The following is an 18378-nucleotide window of genomic DNA, read 5'->3' as shown; positions in this document are numbered from 1 at the left end:
CCTTTCATATGTTCCCGGTTAAGGTGACTGGGCGTCTGTTTTATGAGCTCAGCGTTAGGATATTTCTATTTTTGTGGTGGGGGGGAAAAGGCGATGTATAGCGTACCAGACTCTGATATTGCCCAAGGAGCTAGGGGGAGTGGGGCTGCCGGATGTGGAAAGGTATTATAGGGCCGCGCGGCTGAGGTTAGTGATACCTTGCATCCGGATGGATTCTCAAAATCAATGATTCACATTGAAAAACCATCTATTGCGCCCAGTCAAGATTGGGGAATGGTTGTGGGCCCCGAAGGATCAGATCCCCTGAAGGGTGAGGGGTCATAGTGCCCTAACAGTGCTATGGGGCATCTGTAGACTTGGGATTGCAACGAGGGGTGTCACAACATGGCCTTCTCTGCTCGGCTACTTGAGCCCCCCCCCACACAGCCCAAATGAGGGACGATATCCTGGAGCCGTCAAGGTTTCAATCATAGTATGAAGCGGGACTTGAGCGAGTGGGCCAGATGTGGTCAAAGGGTACATTTATTTAGTTACAGGACCTAGAGATGGCACTTGGCCCCCAGCCTCTCGGTTTTTCTGTACATGCAATTGAGAGGGGTCTTGACGGTGGGTAAATGGATGGAGTTGTTGCAAAGGGAATTGACCTCGATAGAGGTGGTGTTTGACAGAGTGGCAAGTGGGAAGGGCCTGACCTTGGTGCTTTAGAAGGCCCTAGGGCTGCTAATAGGGATAACACAGAGACTCTCCAGCTTAGGCGGGAAAGGGATATGAATGAATGCATTGAGGGGGAGCAATGGGAGGTGATGTGCAAAGCTGCATACAAGACGGCGGTCTTGTGTCAGTACAAGCTGCACAGGATCAACCTTCTGCATAGGTGGAAAGTTGACCCAGTGAGGCTCTCTCAAGATGTTTCCATGTGTGGACCCTCACTGCTGGAGAGGTTGTGGGCAGCAGGCCTCGTACTGGCACAATTGGTGGTCGTATGTGGCAGTGCAGACCTATTGGAAGGTGGTGTTGGGATGGATTTACAGGGTGGAAGGCGTTACAAGACCCCTTGAATACATGGTAGTTTTATTTGGTTTGGTGAAGGAGGTTGATGTATGGCGAGTGCTCTTGCATATGCCCCATTTCTTGTTGCATGCTGCCAGGGCATGTCTTGTGGTGGGTTGGAAAAGAAACAGGCTCCCCACTCAGAGATTGGATATCTAAAGCAATGGACCTTTACACGATGGAGAACATCACAGCATCTCTGCGTGACGCAAAGTGGTCAAAGGAGGGTGAGTGGTCGGCCTTCATGGAGAATTACGGATTGGGACCCCGATAAACACAGCAGTGCCTATATCACTGGTGAGTGGGATGGCTCGGACAATGAGGGGAACCTGTGGGATCGACTGACGATGGTGTAATTGTGGTACAGTCCTTGTTATTGCAACTGACAAATTCAATTTTTGCTGCTCTTCCACCGAGGTGGTAGGTGGTGGGGGAAGGAGAGAGGGGTTTCTTTGTTCTGTATTCTGGCTTTTGAAAAAAGAATGGGGCTCTGTTTTTACTAAAATAAAGGCTCTCGACACATCCCTGTGGACAGATTTCCCAAGAGTGTGGCAGAAACAGAATTATGGACTCGGGAGTACAGTAGTTACTGCAATAAACACATTTTACTGATTTCCTCCTGGCCAAAACAAGTAGCTGGTCTAAACACCATTTTTGGAGCTTTGCCTGTTTTAATGAAATTTTATGTTAAAAGTGATGTCTTACAGTCCTTTCAATCTGGGAATGATCCATTCTCCCCAGACTCGATCCATCCATTAGGGGAACGAGTGTTCCACAAGCTGGAAGTGAAAAGAGCTATGCAGATGATGTATATATATCGTTTTCACCACACTTGTATCATAGAGGCTTTCCCTAAGAATGTAACAGCAAGTGGTTGGTGCATTGCGTTCTCCGACACTACCGTCAGTGGAGCGCATGGGGCTTAATCTGCTAGATAACTAATTTCATCCAACAATTTATACAGATATTTAAGGCAGTCTTATGGCATTTCTTGCATCTCCAATGCACTGTTGTGCCGATTGATACCTTGAATACTAGGTTTAACACTGTTCTCGTTTGTTTACCTGCCATTAGGATTTCTGTATATTTGCCTGGAGAAAATTATCCTATTTTTCCCTTAAGGTGGATGTTCTAAATTGGTTTGGTGGTCATCTGTCACCCAAGTCCCTGCAACCAAAACATATCTTGTCTTGGACAAGGCAGCCAAGAACCCCCAGCGTGAGGTTAGGGGGTGGAGTTTAAGGGTTAAGGAATGAGCTTCCATCTCAAAAAAATACATTGCTTAGTAGTACCAATTGTATAAATAGGCAAGGGGTTGAGGAGGATATCCAGTGATAATGTCACCATTGAAAATGTTGCCATGTTTATCCAAAATGTGACCCTTGCCCTGACAACAATCAAGCATGTCCCCAAATATTATAGGACTGGAATAAATAAGACCAATTCTAGACAGAATATGCTGGAAAGGATTGTTTACGGGTCAGGAAAAAACATTGATAAAAGATAAGTGGGGCAAAGGAGCTAGAACCAACTGAGCACGTCAGTGAATTGAAAAAAGTATAGATGAGTGAGATGCACTATTGTCCGCTGCGGGCAGTCTTGCAATGAAGGACACTATGCCCCAAGTGTCCTAAGTCACAATTAAATCCACAAGGACACAGCCACACTGCTGAGGCACTGATTTATCATGAAACTGATTAGATTTTTTAAACTTGATTTTATACTAGGTTATTTGAATTCAACAAGAGTTTCATCAACATATCATACAGAATGTCAGTAGGACTATTTCCCTTGCATTTCAGCATACACTTGCATCTATTCACTCCCATTAACCACGCTTCGCAACAAACCCCCTCCCCCCCCAGCAAAAACAAACTCCCGCCCCTGGCTATCCCCCCAACACCCTCTGCATTCCCCCCAACACCCTCTGCGTCGCACCCACCCCCTCCCTCCCCTGGGCTTGCAGTCCAACAATATCTTCTCATCTAACATTCCTAAGCACATTCAAAGTCTGCTAGTCCATTGTCCAGTGATCAGGAAGTCACTCATCCTGGCGCGACAAGTCCCTGTGTGTGGCTAATGTGATAGCCTTGCACCCACTGCATAGCATCACACTTCCATGGCTCACCCCTCCCTTTCCCTCTTCACTCAAATAAGTCTGGACGGGCCTTCTGCTCAGATAGAAAGGGAGCCCATTCCATTGCTCAGTTTGCGGCCATGGAGGGCTCCCGTCAGGTTCGCATTATCGTAAATGTCCCTTGACTTTAACACCCATTGCCGCTTTGTGGGTAAAACCAAATTCTTCCAGCACATCACCACACAGACAAGGGCGGCGAGCAGGAGGATGTGCACCATGTGGGGTACCCTGATCCATCTTTCCTGTACAACCTCAAACCCAAAAAGTACAGGTAGGGGGTCCAGGCCTCTGTCTACTCCATCTAGAGCCTTGATCCATCCCAGGACCTCCCTCCAACGCGTCTGTATGATGGGGCAAGGCCACCACATATGCCAGTAATCAGTATCTCCCCCACACTCCCTCCAACATTTTGGGCTTACCTCTGGGAACATCCTAAAAAGTCGCACAGGATCCCACTGCCATCTATACAGCAGCTTGATGCCATGAAGCTTGAATTGCCATGCTATGGAGGTCTGATGCGCACTCACATACATGGTCCTCCATTGAGACTCCACTAACTCTATCCCTAGGTCCCCTTACGACTTCTTATGTGTATCAGGCACACTCATTCCCACCTCCAATAAGGAGCCAAACCTGTTATCAGGCCCTTCGTGGCACGGACAGTACTAAGCACGTTTCTGTGGATGTCAACGATCTCTGAAGGCAGTCTTTCCGTTTCGGAGTCATGAGGACACCCATTAGCTGCAGGTACTTAAATATATGGAGCGTCCCTATTTGCAGGCTTTCCTTCAGGGCATCGATCTCTAAGAATGTTGTTCCCTTCACTACCTGCCCCACACGGTCCAGGCCTGCCTCAAACTATTTCTGGAACTGGAGCCGTTCTTGGAAGCCATCTCTTATTGGGGGAGCCCAGATATGACTTAGTGGCGAGGGCCACAAAGTGACCCCTTTCCTACCCTTCTAATCTCTCCAAAGCATCCAAAACTGGCCCAGTATCGCATGATCCCTAACCTTCTGTGGAATGTCCGCCCATTGCGCCCAGAGCCACTCTCCCACTGTTACGGGTCTCAAGAGGTAGTTTTTGATCCCCCCCCCCATTGCTTTTTCCGATCAAATTGCAGATGCGCCACCAATGCCCTGAACTGCAATTCCCTATAATAGGGTGTACATGTCTGGAAGGCGCACCCCCGCTACTCTCTGCTTGCACCTGCAGTTCCTGCATGCCTATTAGCAACATCTGGTATAAATACAGCACCTTGGGATGCATGGTCATTTTAATCATATTTTGCCTTCCGAGCCAGCACAGAGCGAGTCAACTTGCGGAGCAATGGGGCGTTAGTTAGCCTCGTATGGCCCCTCCAGCTTTCTGGTGATCTGCACTCACATGTACTTGATCTGACTCCTCTCTATCAGGATCACCAACACCTCAAAGTCTCTGACATCTGCTTGCTCCCCTCTACTACAGGCAAAGAGTCGATTTAGATGCATTCACCTTAAACCCAGACACCGCCCCATATTCCCCAACCAACTCCAAGGCCCTCCTGGTCGAGCGCACTATGTCCTGCATGTGCAGCAGCACTTCATCCGCGTACATCTCCAGCTAGTACTCTGCATCCCCCACCCGTCTCCCCACTACTCCTACATCTTCCTGCAACCTCACGCCCAGAGGTTCCATAACTAGGGCAATAGTAAGGGGGACATACTGTTCTTTCTTGGTTTTTCTCTTCATGTCCGTAATCTGAATGATTGTTCTGTTCTCCAGCATGGGGTCTGGCATGGATTTCACATGCTCATGAATATTCCCCGTCGTCAGGCTGGGAATCCTCGGTAAAGAAAAAACCAGTATCAGTTCGTTTCTGATCTGTCTTTCGTAGTAATAACCAATCACTGGTCTCTGCGTCATACTGACCACAGCCAATGACTGCCCTCTACCTAAGCACCGCCTCTGGCAGCCATCTTCAGATTTTTACCGCACGTTCATGTGTTGGGATCCTCGTGCTATTGCTCTCGAGCGTTAGTGCTATTTTTTCACGTTTTTTCTCAAAAACTTCGTTTTTTCGGTCAAAAGAGCCTCAAGCTCCACCGATTCTCCATCCGATCAACGGGGACCCGTGTCGGATTCGTCTGTGCCCCTCAAGGGTGAAGATTTCGTCGAGCTACGCTTTTGGAGGACTCCAGAAGTTTCTCAGGCCCGGTCATGGCCCAGGAGAAGGGGAGCTCGACGCCCAGAAAGCTGTTCAGGGTCTGCCCTGGATGCCAGCTGCAGAACGTCTTCAAGGAGGACGAACACTCTTTTTGTCTTTACTGCCTACATGAGGACAAGACGCACGTGGATAAGGACTGTGCGTGTTGCGGCAACATGTCGGAGCGGACCATGAAGGACCGCCATCAACGTCTCGCCAACTGGCTGGAAGGGAAGAGCCCGTCCGGCGAGAAGAAGAGGAAGAAAGCCGAGCGGTCTTCTAAGACCTTTGAGGACGCCCCGGCGACGGGGGTCCAACATAAGGCCAAGCACCGCGAGTCCGCTGGCACCGGGAGCGCCGAACGGTCAGGCTCTACGGGCGCCAGGCAGGGCGCACCCTCCCCGGCACCATCAACCACGAGCCAACGCTCTGGGTCGGGTAAGAGGAAGGCCGAGCACCCGGCGAAGCTCCTGGAGAGGCCCCGGTCGAGCTCGAAGGCGGAGGGGGAGCGAGGCAGTGTCCCCCCCCCTCAAGGATAAGGCGGTGAGCGCACCTAGGGTGGTGAAGGCCTTAATCCATCCGGCCAAGCCCTCTATCGAAACTGTTGCGGCGGCCCTGGCTCAGCCTGTGGAGGCTACACCAGTGGTGGCGACCTCGGGGCTCAGAGTCTCCCTGCCACCTCGGAGGGAGTCCTCTTTTGTGCCCATCGATAGGACCCCCGTGAAATCCCCCGTGGGGAAGAAAAAGGGGGGGGCAGGGCGTCGTCGTAGATTCGGCCTCAACCTCGGAGGAGGAGCTGGTCGAAGTCTTAAGCCACGGCCTCGGCGTGGAAGAAGACCGGCCCGTCGGGATGGATCCCGACGCAGGTGACGACATCGTCGAGGGTACCGAAGGGGCCCCTGATCGCCCGTCGGATTCCCCTCTGCCAGCGCCGCGAGACAACTCGGCGGCCATTTTGTTGGCTATACAGTCCTTATGCTCAGAGATAAGGACGAGACTACCGTTGCCGACGGAACCTCTCCCGTCGGGGGACCCAGAACCGGGACCTTCTGGTGTTCCCCCTACCAAGAAAAGAAGGATCCACCCTCCGCCTCCTTTTCAGCCGTCGCGCCCCTTCCAGCCCTCCTCCCCGTCCACCCGAGGGGATGATACGGGGACTGACACGGCAGCGACGGGTACGGATGACGAGGTATACGACGAGGATGTACCGTCGTCGCCTCCCACCAGGGCTTCTCCGCCCGACGAGATTGGATCGTTCCACTCCATGATCACCAGGGCATCCGAGCTTTTCCAACTCTGCCCTGAGGAGAAGAAGAAGGAAGGTTTCCTTTATCAGCGGCGCGAGGCCAAGAGGAAGACGGTCCTCTCAGTGCCTCTATTGGACGACATTTGGGATGTGGGCCTCACCCTCCTCAAGAACCCTTCCACAACGCCAGCTAGAAGAGACCGGTACGAGAAGAAGTACTGGGTCCCGGACACGGCCCCCCTGTGCCTCCGGGCGCAGCCTACCCCGGACTCCGTCGTCTCCGCGGCGGCCAGGAAAAAAGCGGGGGGGGGTGTGCGGCCTCCACATCGACTTCCCCACCGGACGGCGAGGGAAAGAAATTGGACGCTATGGGACGCAGAGTCATCTCGTCTGCGGCGACGACGATTAAAGCGGCCAACGCCTTGGCTATCGTGGCCCGCTACGACAGGGAGCTCTGGTACAAACTGGCTCCCCTGCTGGACTTCTTGCCGGACGACAAGAGGGCAGAGGACCTGGAGATCCTGCAGGAAGGTGAGGTGGCTTCGGACCTCGCCATTACCGTTGCGACGGACATCGCCGACACTGGGTTCCGCCAGTTGGGCAACGGCGTTTGCCTTAGGCGGCGTGGATGGCTCAAGGCTACGGACTTCCGTCAAGACGTTCAGACCAGAGTCCTGGACATGCCCTTCGATGGGAACAACCTGTTTGGGAAAACAGTGGACGATTCCCTTCAGGCCATTAAAGCGGACACCGAGACGGCCCGGGCCCTTGGAGTTCTGCAACAACGACGGACGCCCTTTCGGAGCAGCGGAGGCAAGGGCGCCTCCAAAATTTCCGGCGGCGGTTTCTCCACCTACCGTCAAGCGGCCCGCTCGTCGGCTCAGGAGGCCTACAGAGGACGAGGCAAGTCTGGCGGACCCCGCCGTCGTCGCCAAGGAGGTCAAGGCGGCAAAGCCTCGTCGAAGCAGGATTGAACCGACCGTGGGGTCGGGCCCCCACCGAAGCACCCCGGTGGGAGGCCGGCTGGCGAGCTTCGTCAGCGTGTGGGAGTCCATCTCCACCGACCGTTGGGTGCTGGACGCCTTGGCCCGGGGCCACGCGCTCGAGTTTCAAAGAAGGTGTCCGCGCGTCCCCCCCGTGGCCAGGAAAGAACTTCACGTCCCTCAACTTCTCCTGGAGGTAAAGGCGATGCTCAGGAAGGGCGCCATCGAACTCGTCCCAAAGAGGCTTCGGGGCTCCGGAGTTTACTCGAGATACTTCCTCGTGAAGAAGACGACGGGGGGATGGCGCCCCATCCTGGACCTGCGACGTCTGAACAAGTTCATCAAGGCGCAAAAGTTCCGGATGGTCACCCTCCAGCACGTCCTGGGTCAGCTGGAGGAAGGAGACTTCCTGTCGTCGTTGGATTTGGAGGATGCCTACTTCCATATTCCCATCCTAAAGGGGCACCGAAAATTCCTCAGGTTTGTGGTCCAAGGGCGTCACTACCAGTTCAAAGCCCTCCCCTTCGGACTACGGTCGGCACCCAGGGTATTCACCAAGTGCCTTGCACCGGTGGCGGCGCAGCTGCGCCGCGAGGGGATCCACGTCTACCCCTACCTGGACGACTGGCTCATCCGAGCCAAGACGAGGGAGCTCGCCGTGGATCACACGGCAAGGACCGTCCAACTTCTCACGGACCTGGGATTCTCCGTGAACTACGCCAAGTCTCACCTGGTACCCGCGCAAAACGCACTGTTTCTGGGAGCGAAGCTCGACACAGTGTCCCTTCTGGCCTCCCCGTCGGAGGAAAGGACCAGGTCCATCCTGGGCAAGGTACAGCGGATGTTGGTTCCCGACGCGGCCAAGGTGAGGTCCATCAAGTCCCTCCTCGGAATGATGTCTTCTTGCATCTACCTCATTCCCATGTGCAGGCTCCGGATGCGCCCGTTGCAGGAGTTCCTGGACGCGCGCTGGATCCAAACTACGGACGGCTTCGAGGAGAGGATCACACTCGACGAGAGTTTCCGCCGAGCGGTCCGGTGGTGGGGCATCCGCGCGCATCTGACGGCGGGCATGGACTTCCAGACCCCAGACCACCAGGAGACAGTGACCACGGATGCCTCCCTGGAAGGGTGGGGAGCGCACACCGAAAATCTGCACGCGAGAGGCCTTTGGCTCCCGACGGAGAAGTCCCTCCATATCAACGTCCTGGAGCTCCGTGTAGTGTTCTGGGCCCTCAGGTCCTTCCTCCCGTCCCTCAAGGGCAAGGTGGTGAGGATCTTCACCGACAACACCACCACCATGTTTTACATCAGGAAACAGGGCGGAACCAGGTCCCCACCGCTGTCCAAGGAGGCGCAGGACCTGTGGCATTGGGCCGTCGCCCAAAGGATGTTTCTGGTGCCGTTTCATCTGTCAGGGATAAAAAACATCATCGCCGACTCACTCAGCAGGGAGCTGCGCTCGTGCCACGAGTGGGAACTACGGCAGGATCTAGTGGATCGCCTCTTCCGACGGTGGGGCACACCCCAGATCGACCTGTTCGCGACGGCGACGAACTCCAAGTGCCGGAGGTTCGCCAGCAGGTTTCCCCAGGCGAGGAGCATGGGCGATGCTTTCTCGTTCCCCTGGGAGGGCCTGTTCCTCTACGCGTTCCCTCCTTTGCCACTGCTAATCTGGCTCGTCAACCAGCTCAAGAGGTCACGGTGCAGGATGATCCTCGTCGCACCTGCGTGGCCGAGGCAGATATGGTTCCCGGACCTTCTGGACTTGTCAGCGTCCCCGCCAATCAAGCTGCCGGGGGACGCGGATCTACTCTCCAGGGAAGGAGGCGCCATCCTCCACCACGACCCGAAATCGCTGAACTTGCAGGCCTGGCTCCTGCAGCGCTAGAGTTTGGAGGATACGACATACCGGCCGACTGCAGAGAGGTTCTTGCAAAGGCCAGGGCGTCCTCGACTCTTAAATGCTACGGACACAAATGGAAGAGGTTCTCTGTCTGGTGCCACGCACAGAAGATTAACCTTCTACGGATTACGGCTCCCCAGGTACTGCCGTACCTGCTGACGCTGGCCAAAGCTGGACTGGCACACGCGTCCATCAAGATTCATCTTGCTGCGATCTCCCGATACACCAGAACCACGGGCCGGACGTCCTTGTGGTCTCATCGTCTGGTGAAAGAGTTCATGAAGGGACTGTTCAGATCGTTCCCGCCGGTGAAGGCTCCGGCCCCGGCGTGGGAGCTCAACGTGGTGCTGGCCAAGCTCATGGGACCTCCGTTCGAGCCTCTGCACTCGGCCCCGTTGAAGTTTCTGTCGTGGAAAACAGCGTTTCTTGTGGCCATCACCTCCGCACGACGGGTGGGAGAGATCCAGGCCCTTTCCTGCAAGGCCCCGTACTTGACTTTCACGACACGAGGGTAGTGCTCAGGACGCACCCCTCCTTCATGCCCAAGGTACCGTCGGACTTCCATCTCAACGAACCCTTGGTGTTGCCTGTGTTCTTCCCGTCGCCTTCGTCGCCGGCTGAGAGGACTTTGCACTCGCTGGATGTGGCTAGAGCGCTGAAGTTCTACGTGGACCGCACGAAGTGTTTTCGGAAGACGTCACAACTCTTTGTGAACTTTGGACCTGTCAATCAGGGGAAGGCTCTCTCGAAGGCTTCCATTTCCAGATGGCTCTCCGGCTGTATCATGTACTGTCATCGGTTGGCAAACCGACCGCTGCCTGGCCGTCCGAGAGCCCATTCCACCAGAGCGATCGCAGCTACCACGGCGTTCCTTTCTGGTGTGCCCCTGCTGGACATATGCAGGGCTGCTACGTGGAGGTCGACGCACACCTTCACGAAATTCTACTGCGTCGATCGGGACTCCAGGGAGGAGTCCAGGGTCGGCCAAGCAGTGCTGCGCAACCTGTTCGCCTGAGGTGAGCCTGGTGAGGAGGTAAGATGCTTAATGTTGAGTTTGATGTAATGCTTAATGTTGAGCCTTTGCCACCTCCCGTGGTTGTGCATGTGTGTACTGCTATGTATTCTTTATTCATGAGCATGTGAATCCATGCCAGACCCCATGCTGGAGAAGGAACAAGTTACTTACCTCTAACTGTTGTTCTCCAGCATGGGTCTGGCATGGATTCACATGCGAACCCTCCCGCCTACCCCTCTGCGGCTCTTCACTTGGTCATACTGCCACTTCACGTGCTTCCAAATCTGAAGATGGCTGCCAGAGGCGGTGCTTAGGTAGAGGGCAGTCATTGGCTGTGGTCAGTATGACGCAGAGACCAGTGATTGGTTATTACTACGAAAGACAGATCAGAAACGAAACTGATACTGGTTTTTTCTTTACCGAGGATTCCCAGCCTGACGACGGGGAATATTCATGAGCATGTGAATCCATGCCAGACCCATGCTGGAGAACAAGTTACAGGTAAGTAACTTGTTCCTTTCCAAACATTATGGGAGCACCCTATTAACTGATGGTTGTTGGTTATACATACCTCAATTTGTATTATACATTGCTGGAATATTTTGTGATAACAATCATGTTTATATGACCCAACCTTCATGCCCCTGATGTCTGTACTTCATGCTTTTCATTGATGTATGTTGTGTTAGGTATATTGGGGATTATGAATGGATGTGTTATAATACTATTGTTAGCTATTTTGATACATCATTATCAGGCATAGTAATCGTAGCTGCTTGCCTTCTGCAGCCACCTTCCCCTCCCTCTGCCTCTTTCACTTCTTCCACCATAGCACTTACTCTTATCACTGTACCTTGACCTCTGATAATAGACTGTCTGTCTTCCCCCCCCTTTCCTTCTGTCTTCTCCTCCCTCTCCCTCCCCAGTACTATCTTGGTTCAGTCGCTGACCCTCTGATAGCCGATGCGTGTGACTGTCTGTTCGTTGAGTGAAGATTCTGTTTTTGGGATCTTACCCCGTTACTACTACAGTGACGTTTTTGAATGTGTGACAATGCAACACAATTAAACGAACATATATTTTGATGGCGCTGAGTCCTGGAATCTCTTCTGTTTTACACTGTTTATGGTGACGGTTAGGCTTTACTACCGTCTGGATACAGTGACCTGCGACATCCGTGTATTTGCTACATTACCTTATAGACTTGGCATTCTATTAGGAATACAATACCGACTCTTTACTCCAGGGATTATAAGGCGTTGCCCCCCCAGAGCAACATATACCAAAGCCACTTTTTCCAGTGACCCTCTATGTTCCTCTCGTCCTCTCCCCTCTTCTCTCCTCCTCTTGTGACTCTTGCACTGCAACAATTGTCATCAGGCATAGTAATGCTACTGCTAGTATTGTCTTTGTTCCTTCCCCACCTCTCCCTTATTGTTCTATGCACTTGTACTATCTGTTATGATATGATAGTTTCTTTCTCACATTCAGAAGTTTTCGAGGACCTGTAAGAATGTAATCTGAATTTTTCCATGTTCCCTTCCCCCTTGAAGCGCTTTGAAACACATTGTGTATTGGTGCTATACAAATAAACAATCAATCAATCAATTAAACAGCCTGGAAGAAGACTGTGAGGTCGAAACATGTGTCGGCTGTTCTCTTTGGATTAAAATTCAGTTTCATGATAAATCAGTGCCTCAGCGCAGTTTGGTTGTGTCCTTGTGGATTTAATCAGGCAAAGACATTGCCTCACTGACATTTTGCAAGATTCATGACTGTTTTATGTATTATACAGCAGTTGGTGACCATTGGTGGTGTTGGTGGTGTTGGTTGTTTGGCTGTGGTGGAATGTGTGATTAGCACTTCCTTTTCCACAATTTCTCGTTTGTTGCCAAAATGCCCTACTGTAATCCAGAAATGTTACAAAATGACGGCCTGCATATGCAGCAGAACACGTACATCTAATATTAACGGTACCTGGAGTTTAACCCAAGCATTACGAAATCTGTTTAGTAGATTTACAAGTAACAACTCAACGTATGTGTTTCATTGGTTTTGGTCCAGATTATGTTTCTTTGACTTTCGTTGTGTGCTCTGCTTGGGCTAAAGGCCTTGAGGGAAAGTATACAGGCTACTGTTAGCCAATATTTAATGTGAGAAGGCTGTCTTATATTTTCTCCTTCTAAGTTGCCAGTGATAATATCAAGAGTCCAATGGACGAATGGTATCCTGGTCTGGCTGTCTCTCCATCTGCTAGATAAGTCTCCATATGGTAAGGTGGTTAGGGCAAAATCATCTATGCCAAAGAGGTTTGACAAGCCTCCATGAGTAGTGCAATCCTGTCCAATTAAACCTATGATGTCCTCTGATCTGGTCTCTCTGGGTCCAGTTACACAAGCAGTAACTGAGTTCCTGGCATCCTAAATATTTACTGATGCAGAATTTGGATTTTTCTTACTCCTGTATTTCTTTACACTTTTCCGCATTGACCCATCATATCCTACGCAACCTTACTAGCTTTCCTCCTTTTGGGAGTAATGCGGGTAAATAAGGTTTTTGAATTTTACACTGAAATTCGACTTTAATCAAATATTTTGTAGAGTGTGACAAGATAAGGAGACATCAATAGTGCAGCATGCTGATTCAGAAACACAATCGGTTAGAAACAACTTGCCACAAGTCATAGAAAACAATGTCTGTGAACACATAATTTTACAAGAGTGCAGGGCTGCTACAGTACAGTGTTCTTGAAATATGTTTATAAAGCAGGTGTCCTTTCCTTATGGTCATTAGTGATACTTTGAGAATCAATCATTTAACCGAACATGAAAATCCATCTTGAACGAATGCATGTGAAAGAAATTGTTGATTGATACAGTATTACGTGAAACTAATTGCGTTTTTTTTTTCCTTTTTTAAGATTGCGTAGATACAAAGTGCTGGGAAGTGGCAACTCGGACTCAGATCTTTTCTCCCGCCTTGCTCAAATTCTTCAGAATGGCTCTCAAAAGACCCGAAGTTCCACTCAATCAAAAAGTCCAGGCTCTCCGCACAGCCCCAAAACACCACCCAAAAGTCCAGTTATACCACGGCGCAGCCCCAGCGCTTCACCACGCAGCAATTCCCTGCCTCGCACTGCCAGTTCATCTCCCTCAAGGGCTGGGAGGCCCCATCATGATCAGAGGAGTTCGTCCCCTCATCTTGGGCGGAGTAAATCACCCCCCAGCTTTTCTGGGTCATCTTCCTCCAGGCGGTCATGTCAGCAAGAGCACTATTGCAGCAAACCGAACAAAAATGGCCTGAAGGGACCTGGCAGCCCACACCATTCAACAAGCAGTAAAGTCACGCGTGGGAAGTCCTCCTTGAGGGAAAATAAGGTGTCCAGTAAACTCAGCAGATAGTAGCCATGCACTGTCACTGATATGGTGGGTGTCTCAAACACTTACCCCTGAAGCATGTTGTGTCTTTGTACTGTATACTTGGAGAAAAAAAATCAGTGTTGGTCCTTACTTTCTAAAGAAAGTACGCTTACAATAACCTTTTGTTTTTGATACAACTTGTAAACAAGTGGCCAAGGATTGCCTACAAGAAAGCAGCAAGCAGATCAGGACAATTTTGTATTGGAGTAGAGCAAGTGAATTGACTACTTAAAACAAGAATACACAATATTTTCATCCCAATCGCCTATTTTGGAAATGTCTTGCTTGTTAAAGGCCCTGTAAAGAAAGGAAACCAGGAAACATGCGTGATGTTTTTTGTTTCTTAGTTTCAAACCACATCACTGCCTCAAATGCTGTTGTCCCGTTTGGACACTGGGAATTAAGAGGATGGGAAGTGGTGTGATTTTTTTGAAGCATGGACATTTTGTTGGTGTTAAGTGGAGGTCGTCTTTTCAGCATTCCCGAGACCTTAGGTGCCTCAAACTTGCAGATATGTCCATATTAAAAACTCGTATTATGCCTAGCAAGTATTCGTATCCTATATTTAAGAGTATTTATAGTGCTTTGTTTAAAATGCACTTACAACCCAGAAACCTAATTGCAGTCTGAATCTTATTGCTCTTCTCGTTTGTGATCCTTCTCTTTTTTTTTCTGTTGTCAGTTAAAAGGTTGCATAAAATGATTGCCCTTTGCTGGCGGAGTTGCCAGAAGCTAACGTGAGTGGGTGCCTAGGATCTAGTTCCCTATGGAGGAGTGGGCTGGAGAGAGTGCGTTGTCCCACGCCACTGTCCTTGTGTGTAGTTTTCTGGTACTCTCTAGTGTGGGTGCTCTTGCCTTGCCCTCCCAGGGTAAACCATCCACAGAGATGTAAATGAGATCTTCGTGGGTTTCCAGTTGGTTGATCTCGGCAGTCCACTGTCTCCCTAGTCAGCCTTCTCACTCGCTTCATTAAGGCTCGCTTTGCAGCCTGGAAATCATGGTTGCCGACTTACTTTAATACCTTTTGGGTCGCCGCGTTACAGTGAGGAAGCCATCTATCCAGAAGGTAAATGACTAAATACGTGAACATTAGCCAACCTTGGGGTCCTCATTGGATATTTACAAGTAAATTATACAGATGGGAGGCCGGCTCGGAAATAAAAGCACTAAGCAGATTTCAGAGCCAGATCTGTGAATGCTTTTTCACATGTGATCGATTTCCATATTAATCGTATTATGTTTTGAATCCTGGTCTTCGACATTTCACTGCCAGCAGTGCCTCCACAGCTTGTCCATCTCATTTCATTTCAAAGCAGCTGGAAAAAACAGCACTCCAGTAGAAAAGGCACCCATTTTTAAGACCAAAAAAAAATCCAATAGATTCCATTTTAATATCTTCCTGGTTTCGAAGTGTAGTATGTTGCTCCCCTTACCCTAGAGAAGGTGAGATGGGCATGGGGCGTGGCGCGTTCGATCTGCTTGCTGTAGTCCTGCAGCTCTGGCCAGCGTTGCCTGTTTGTTTGTTAAGCGTTTTTATTGAGCTTTTCTGTTTGCTGCCAAAGCAGTACCTTTGGATTTTCAAAGGACAACCCCACTCCCTTAAAATTCATAGAAACACTACTTCTTGGCCCAGAGCTGCACTTGTTCTGCCAGTCCCTCTGTGTCTGGAATCATTTTAACTGTCAGTGTGAATACAGTTTCTCATATGCAATGTGGAACAGTTGTCTTTTTGGAGTCTGGGCTATTACTGCACTACAGACGAATGCAGTCAACGCCGACTTGTTCACTGTTCATTGCAAAACTGTAGCATTGGAAAGTTCTCTTCCTCTGTATTATATTGTACAATAGGTGCCCTACCAATACATGCATGCCATGCTAAATTATAAAGTATAAATATTTATAAATATATATATATATATACATATATGCATATATACATTCACATACTCTTTCTCATTCTGCATTTGAATTTATGGACTGCAGACTATGGAAACATTTCTGTCGTGTGCCTGAAATACTCTCGGCCTTGCCTCCATTTCCTGCAAGTATTTTCCTGGCATGTCACCTGGACTGTCCGTCATGCCTCGCGGAGCGGTGTCGTTCGACCAGATAAAGGGCTGGCGCGTTCTCAGCAAGCCAGCATTTTATTTATAGTATGTTATTTTTGTATGGACCTTTTTAATTTAATAATATTTATTGTGTTCTTTTTTTGTGGCTAGTTGAAATCTGGTCAAACGTGGGCAGCATTTAGAAATCAAGGTTGGACCTTTGATCATGATTTTTCTAGTGCTGTTAAAATCAGATTGTGACTTAAAAAGCTGCATCCGTATTTATGAATGTTGGTTGACCGATCCAGAATACAAAACGAGTTGAACATGAATTTTATATATATTTTTTTTATTTGTCTTTTACTGTCCTTTTTTTCGTTCTTCACTGTTACACGTTGTTGGAGGGGAGGGGAGTATCAGTAAAGTTCCTTGTTTAAGATGTTGGTGCCTCGTCTGTCCTCTTTAATTCTTTGTGTTTTTTAAGGAATACTTGCATCTAAATGCAGAACTTCCACCAGTACTGTAAAAGTTATTTTGTGTAATTGGAAATTCTAAAATTACACTTTATTTTTCTGCGACGTGTTGAACACCTAAGAAAATGGTCCACTCCAGAGAAGTAAGGTGTGAGAATGTATTCATGTCTTATTTATTTTTGAGCCCTCCCGCCCCCCCCCCCCTTGTTTAATGTCAAGAATGATGAAAACACCGGCAGCCACATCAATGTGATTCCAATAAACTCAAGCTTCGTTTTACCGTTGGGTCCTCCCGCTACTGTGTGATTGGGCGTGCACAGAGCTCCCATGAACGTGTGTTTACATTTAGGCACTCGCTTTCTACTGAGCGAAGCAGTGTCATAAATTCAGGTACCTGCTTTGTTTTGAAAATGTGTACTAATAAAATAAATACAAACAATTACTACTGATTTTCGCCGTTTTTTATTGACTGTCACAGTCCTCGTTCCAGTGTGCATGTGCTAAACTGCATGACAAATACCTTTCCTTGTTTAGTACCATTTCTTCCTTTATAGTTCCAATGGATTACAACCTCCCACATATTACTCATCTTAGATAGTTTCTCTGCACCAAATGACTTTTGGATATGTGTTCAGTCACCAGGGTGTGCAACATGACTCATGCCTGTTCTCCTTGGCGTCTTCACCTCCATGCCTCTGAAAGGTGGTGGTGGTGGTGGTGGTGGTGGTGGTGGATGCCACACTAAGCAAGCTGTTTTTCCATGACTACATACGTCGAAGACGTTCGTTTTTCAAATCTGTAACAACTGTGGTACTAACATGTCTTTGTCAGACCATTACAGAATATGCGTGTCTGGGGGCTGATCACAAAACGGACTATGCAGATCCTACTTGGTCAGTGGTCCCGAAAGCTCTACTAGAATGGATGGTAAAGCACTTCACAGCCCTTCAGAAGGGCATCTCTCAACCTACAACTAGGTGCTGCTACATCCAAACATCCCAACGAGTCAGAGGGTTTGGGGGGGGGGGCATGGGCTTAATTACAGGGGGGCAAGGGTGTTTGTCCTCCCCAACTTTTTAAAATTTTTATTTGATTCAGTTGAAATACAACTTTACAAATTTCATGTTTTCCTTAAAATGAAAATAACATCCTAATAAAACACACAAACAAATCTACACATATTACGATAGTCAAAACAATGCAAAAACATACCATTTACTTTGCTACTTTTCTAACATACATACAGTCCATGACATCGTTATTTCACTTATGATACTATTAATACATGATCATTTTTAATACACAACTATCTGTTAGTGTTAGGCCACATAAATTTTTGACGTCTCGATAATTCCTATTTTTACCAAGTATCCAATAATCGCTATGTTCCGCGATATCTGTTGTGCATCGCACATTATCGCCCACATAGTTTCTTGATTGAAATGAGATGTATTCCTTAAAATATCTCATAAAAAATTCACGCCTTAATTTGATAAACTTTTTACATTGCAGCATAACCTGCTTTAACGTTTCTGGCTCCTTATCATTTTGACAAAATCTCCAATTACTATTTAATTTCTTATCCTCCTCCCATCCAGCCTTAACCGCGCTAGTTGGGACTAAATCAAATCTAAATCTCATCATCTCTCTATGGTATTGGATGTTCGGATGTTTTTGCATATATTTTGGAAACTCATTAGGTTTTTTTTTTTTTTAGAGGAAAATATCCTTTTTGGAAATATTTGTACCTCTCACATTAATTCCTTTTTATATCCAGTCATACATCCATTACTTCTTTTTTTACTCTCACTGGGTTCTTTGTTAGCAGCCTTTCGCTAATTCCTGCTTCTGCCATATTTTCTCTGCATCTAATTTTCCAATTATTAATCATGTCTGTACCACTGTGGTTTTATATCCG

At 48.9% G+C, this 18378-nt stretch overlaps 1 protein-coding gene across 5 annotated transcripts in view; it reads left to right on the top strand.

Annotated features, from left to right (window-relative positions):
* TTBK2 (tau tubulin kinase 2) overlaps positions 1–16902 on the top strand; it is a 1138589-nt gene extending 1121687 nt beyond the window's left edge. For all 5 annotated transcript variants that reach the window (XM_069638663.1, XM_069638662.1, XM_069638661.1 and 2 more), the window contains one exon: positions 13441–16902. In XM_069638663.1, the coding sequence (XP_069494764.1) occupies positions 13441–13921 (481 nt within the window). In that variant the 3' untranslated portion in view covers positions 13922–16902. The remainder of the gene's footprint in view (positions 1–13440) is intronic.
* Positions 16903–18378: the final 1476 nt, after the last annotated feature.

Source organism: Ambystoma mexicanum, chromosome 14 (genome assembly GCF_040938575.1).
Source record: "Ambystoma mexicanum isolate Mex_15411 chromosome 14, UKY_AmexF1_1, whole genome shotgun sequence".
NCBI classification, from domain to species: domain Eukaryota; kingdom Metazoa; phylum Chordata; class Amphibia; order Caudata; family Ambystomatidae; genus Ambystoma; species Ambystoma mexicanum.
Note: the sequence above shows the minus strand (reverse complement) of the source record. Positions and strands in the feature narration are given on the sequence as shown.